The sequence below is a fragment of the Eptatretus burgeri genome, chromosome 3, assembly GCF_056783735.1.
Source record: "Eptatretus burgeri isolate ZD-2024b chromosome 3, Ebu_testis_v1, whole genome shotgun sequence".
NCBI lineage: Eukaryota > Metazoa > Chordata > Myxini > Myxiniformes > Myxinidae > Eptatretus > Eptatretus burgeri.
The window spans coordinates 15847189-15852812 of record NC_140963.1 but is presented as its reverse complement, the minus strand read 5'-3'; the positions used below and the strand labels follow the sequence as shown (position 1 = coordinate 15852812).

Genomic DNA, 5624 nt, shown 5'->3' with positions numbered 1-5624 from the left:
ATAGAGATCCATCTATCCATATCTGAATCGATATCTCTCTCTGCTCCTCCCTCTCCCTGAACCATGATGAAATGCTTCTTGGAAGGTAGCTCGAGTCACCCCAAGCTGAGAGAAAGTGGGATTGTAAAAATTTGGTTTTTCAAACGATATATTTGAATGATCATCCAGGTGTACACAATGACTTATGTGTGGATACTTTAAGAGTTTAAGTCATGCCAGACTTCCACCAATTGGAAGATTTATTTTGGGCTTGTCTGGCTCAGAGTGCAGCAAACTATTTGTCTGTTCTCAACACTTGTGACGCACAGAAAAAAGGCACACGATGCAGGTGAAGAACGTGGAGTTCAAACAAAGTTTGGAATAATTTGTCATGTAAGGCAAGAATCTTGGAAACTTACGTTCTGAATGATACCGCTTAATGTGAGGTGGTGGAGGAGGGAATCCGCACCGCTTCTGAGGGACCTTTGAAAAAATAGAAAAATTAAATGATACCTCATTCAGGAAAGAGTACAGAAGGAAATGCAGTAATGGAACAAGTAATCGATGAAAAGTTGAATTTGGTGAAATAATCCAATCGAAAGGAGTTAAGAGTTCTTGTTTTTTTTAATCCTCCATGGAAATGACGATGCCAATGAGTTACCTTTCCCTCCAAAGTGATAATTACAATGATCTCGACAACGAAGGATGTTTTTCATTGAATGAAACATTCACAGCAATGTCAACAGAAGATGAAGTGACAAAATGCCTTTCAACTTGACGTCTCCATCTTGGGGTTGGCTATGTTTGTACCCAATATGTTCACCCCCAACTTCCAAAGGACTGAAGAGTGTTTACCTGTTGAACTTCCTGAATATGATGTGGCTCCTCAACACCATCATGCTGCTGCTGCTGCTGCTGCTGTCCGTGCTCACAGTGAGGCCTCTGTTCCTGCTGGAACAACTTAAAGTGTTGTTTCTGTTGTTGATGTTGCTGCAGATTCTGTTGTTGACGTTGCTGCCGCCAGTCATCACGGCGAGGCTTCTGTTCCTGCTGGAACCTGTTATCAAAGTACTGTTCCTGTTGTTGATGTTGATCCTGCCAGTCATCACGGCGAGGCTTCTGTTCCTTCTGGAACTTCTTATCAAAGTGCTGTTTCGGTTGTTGATGTTGCTGCTGTTTCTGTTGTTGATGTTGATCCTGCCAGTCATCACGGCGAGGCTTCTGTTCTTTCTGGAACCTCTTATCAAAGTGCTGTTCCTGTTGTTGATGTTGCTGCTGTTTCTGTTGTTGATAGTGATCCCGCCAGTCATCACGGCGAGGCTTCTCTTCCTTCTGGAACTTCTTATCAAAGTGCTGTTTCTGTTGTTGTTGCTGCTGCTGCAGCCAGTCATCACAGTGAGGTATCTGTTGCTGTTGATGTACCCTGACAACACTGTGGGGTTTCTGTTCAGATCCAGCAATTTTGTTTGCTCCTTGTCTTTGCTTCTTCCTTTGTTTCTTAAGGAAAAGCTTTTCTTTTTTTTCCAGCAGCTGTTCAACAACATTTTCTTCTGTCTCCTCCACAGCGACACTTTCATCTTTCTCCTCCAGAGCGACACTGTCTTCTTTCAACAACAAAGTGACACGTTCTTCTGTCTCCTCCACAGTGACACTGGCTTCTGTCTCCTCCACAGTGACACTGACTTCTGTCTCCACAGTGACACTGACTTCTGTCTCCACAGCGACACTGACTTCTGTCTCCTCCACAGCGACACTGACTTCTGTCTCCTCCACAGCGACACTGACTTCTGTCTCCTCCACAGCGACACTGACTTCTGTCTCCTCCACAGCGACACTGACTTCTGTCTCCTCCACAGCGACACTGACTTCTGTCTCCTCCACAGCGACACTGACTTCTGTCTCCTCCGCAGCGACACTGACTTCTGTCTCCTCCGCAGTGACACTGACTTCTGTCTCCTCCACAGTGACGCTGACTTCTGTCTCCTCCACAGCGACGCTGACTTCTGTCTCCTCCGCAGCGACGCTGACTTCTGTCTCCTCCACAGCGACACTGACTTCTGTCTCCTCCACAGCGACACTGACTTCTGTCTCCTCCACAGCGACACTGATTTCTGTCTCCTCCGCAGCGACACTGACTTCTGTCTCCTCCGCAGCGACACTGACTTCTGTCTCCTCCACAGTGACGCTGACTTCTGTCTCCTCCACAGCGACGCTGACTTCTGTCTCCTCCACAGCGACGCTGACTTCTGTCTCCTCCGCAGCGACGCTGACTTCTGTCTCCTCCACAGCAACGCTGACTTCTGTCTCCTCCACAGCGACGCTGACTTCTGTCTCCTCCACAGCGACGCTGACTTCTGTCTCCTCCGCAGCGACACTGACTCCTGTCTCCTCCACAGCGACACTGACTTCTGTCTCCTCCAGAGCGACACTGACTTCTGTCTCCTCCACAACCACACTTTCTTCTGTCTTCTCTGCAGCGACACTGACTTCTGTCTCCACAGCGACACTGACTTCTGTCTCCACAGGGACACTGACTTCTGTCTCCACAGCGACACTGACTTCTGTCTCCACAGGGACACTGGCTTCTGTCTCCACAGGGACACTGGCTTCTGTCTCCTCCACAGTGACCCTGACTTCTGTCTCCACAGCGACACTGACTTCTGTCTCCACAGCGACACTGGCTTCTGTCTCCACAGTGTCACTGGCTTCTGTCTCCACAGTGACACTGTCTTCTGTCTCCACAGCGACACTGACTTCTGTCTCCACAGTGACACTGTCTTTTGTCTCCACAGCGACACTGACTTCTGTCTCCTCCACAGGGACACTGACTTCTGTCTCCACAGGGACACTGACTTCTGTCTCCTCCCCAGGGACACTGACTTCTGTCTCCTCCACAGCGACACTGTCTTCCTTCTCTGCAGCAACATTTTCATGTTCTTCCACTTTGGTCACATCAAATTCCTCAAAAGGTTTTTCATGTTCCTGGTTCATCACCCTCTCTTCTTTTCTTTCACTCATCTCATCTTCCTCTTTAACGATTAAATCATCTTCCCTTTGTCTCTGTTCTTCCTTTGTTTTTCTTTGCTCTTCTTCTTCTCCACTTTGAGAAACCTCTCGTTCCTCTGTATTCACATTGTTTTCCCCCTTACAGATTTCTTGTTCCAGTCGATTTATCTCAGACATTCTTTGTGTTTTCTCCTGATATATTGACTCATCCTTTAATTCCTGCATCTGTCCTACTTTCTGTACCACCACACCTACATCTGTATGACACTGCACACGCACTTCCTTTTGTTGAAGCTCCTTGAGCAATGGTGGCTCTTTCTTTCCTTTGTTTTTCTGTTCATGTTTCTGGAAACATTGAAAACTGCAAAAAATAAAAGACATTGCTTGTCAGTTCATGATTTTGGAAAGGAAGAAAAGCATGTTCCATGTGTGTTGCATTGTTATGGGAAATAAAACATTGATCCTGCATGTGTAACATAAACAAGGTTAACAGGATGGGTGTGCGATGATGAAACCAAAACATAAAACGGACAAAGACTTTATGGAAGACTGATGGGAGCGAAGACCACGCCGAATAACATCTTCAAAAGGAGCGTAGACCATGATGAGTGCAGCAATTTAAGTGGGAAAACGACCGAACACGTGGCACCCGGTGTTGCGCCATTCGACATGCGTTTGCAATGTGGCCGAGGCCTGCAGCTGCGGTGGCTTTTATGAGGCCGAGGGCTGTGCACGTGCGCACATTGTTGTGCATATCGACATGTGATTGGGATGCGGCCTTGGCCATGCAACTTGGAGGGAATTATCGACTCCATCCTGTTGAAGGAGAGACTGAGTCTCAGTGGGGTCAAGGACCACGCTGAATATATCAGCTTTGGATGCGGTTTCGTAGTGAGGCTTTGTTCGCTTCGTCGAATCCCTTTTGGCAACTCCGATCCAGAGTGCGACTCCTTTCCACCATGGACGGATGGGACCGAGCTTCGGTGGGACCACGGATGGATATGGCCAGTGGTGGCAGTGACATACTGTGTCTGGGCGGATGGGGATGTCCCTCTGTGGGATCGGAGTAACCCTCGGAGGTGGAGGTGGAAACGCAGCAAGGATAAGGAGACTGCTTTGTCCATGAGTCATGGCTCCTTGCTGGGGTGAACATGGGCGCTTCGAGACCAGGGAAGTTTCCGTTCAGTCAAAGAGACTTGCAAAGGGAGACGATGACCGGCTGTGGCAGCAGGTGCACACACACATGGAACATTCAAACATTTGTGATTGAATCGTGTTTGTTTGTACCGTATTTTCCGATGCATAAACCGTGGCCGTGTCTTCGCCACACCTGTGCTTTTCACCCTCATAAATAAATAAACTTTTCCGGTGTATTCACCGTTCCCATGTTTTTCACCCTCAAAGGAAAGGAATGTATTAATCATTTTATTTTCTGATCGAGATCTAAATCCATTTGTACATTAGCTTTGTGTGGAACAAAGTGATGGAGGTGTCAACATGCTCCCTCCCATGTCCGTTTAATCTTGTTCCACTGTCTTATTCTCATTTTCAAGAAGTTGAAGAGAGAGAGAGAGGAGAGGATACCAAGATTTAATTTTTATATTTTATTTTTTAATAATATAAAGAGGATTTTTTTTTTGTTCTGAGAAAATGGAATCAAAGGGATTCATTCCCGTATCATACACATTTCTTGTGGATTTGTGGCCCTGAAAAGGGCCGTTTGGGGTTGATGAAGCTTTTCAGCGAAGCATGAGGAAATCCTTGTCAATACTTTCGTCAGCGAAGACGGCACTTATCGACTAGTCCAAATCAGGGTGGAGGAAGTCCCCGTCACTGTCCATGTCACTGTCACCATAATTTGCAGTCTCCTCCTCCCAAATGATGTCGTCCTCTGTGCCGTCCATGTTGTTGGAGATGCAACATTTCAGAAATGTTCGCTTGATGATGTCCGACGGTATCTCCTCCCACACCTTGACAATCCAACCCCAGATAATCGGATGGTCGACCATTCTCATCCTCCCGCTCTTGGTGTTTGTCTTCTCCGCACTCATTATCCAGTCAGACCAGCAGCGACGTCGTTGGTCCTTGAATGGCTTATTAATGGACACATCGAGGGGCTGCAGGAGTGGTTATCCCACCTGGGATGATGACGAGATCGGTGTTGGTCCGACGGAGCAGCTCTTTGGTGTCGTCGGTGTTGTGACAGCTGAACGTATCGAGGACTAGCATTCTCCAATGGGAGAGACCGCCATCTGGTCGACTCCTCCAGACTGTGTGCACCCAGTCCTGGACCAGTCCCCCGTCTGTCCACCTCTTCTTCTGCGCATGAACAATGACGCCGACTGGGACCTTGTCGGCCATTCTTGAGGGTCACATGACTGCCCCAGCCTACTGTTGAACGCACGTAAGTTTGTGCACAAGCTTATTTGAGGTGGGTGCTCCATGACTAGACGAGCAATTGTGAACAATTATTCTTCAGATGTGAGACCAGGTGTTCTTCTTCTTTTTCGTTTGTGTTTCATGGCATTTTCAGTCGCGAGCCGGCCCTCAACTATATTATATCCAGTTTGTCGACTTTGGAAGATCATTAGGTGGGGAAGTGTCGGGACAACGTCTTAGTAGAGTACAAGGAGAGGATG

At 47.5% G+C, this 5624-nt stretch overlaps 1 protein-coding gene across 1 annotated transcript; it reads right to left on the bottom strand.

Moving 5' to 3' along the window:
* Positions 1-288: 288 nt before the first annotated feature.
* On the bottom strand, positions 289-3772 carry LOC147029443 (uncharacterized). Its single transcript, XM_085872122.1, has 4 exons — positions 3635-3772; positions 3081-3330; positions 835-2117; positions 289-462 (listed from the first exon to the last, which is right to left on the bottom strand). Exons 1-4 carry the CDS (start codon positions 3770-3772, stop codon positions 289-291), a joined length of 1845 nt encoding a protein of 614 aa, XP_085728248.1.
* Positions 3773-5624: the final 1852 nt, after the last annotated feature.

What these genes read in the sequence shown, in the direction of transcription:
- LOC147029443 (XM_085872122.1), bottom strand. Translation starts at nt 3,772, where the DNA reads ATGGCCAAGGCCGCATCCCAATCACATGTCGATATGCACAACAATGTG. An exon ending in GTCGAATGGCGCAACACCGG is followed by an intron (nt 3,331 to 3,634) that starts GTGCCACGTGTT and finishes CAATGTTTCCAG; the next exon opens with AAACATGAACAGAAAAACAA. An exon ending in GGAACGAGAGGTTTCTCAAA is followed by an intron (nt 2,118 to 3,080) that starts GTGGAGAAGAAG and finishes CGGAGGAGACAG; the next exon opens with AAGTCAGTGTCGCTGCGGAG.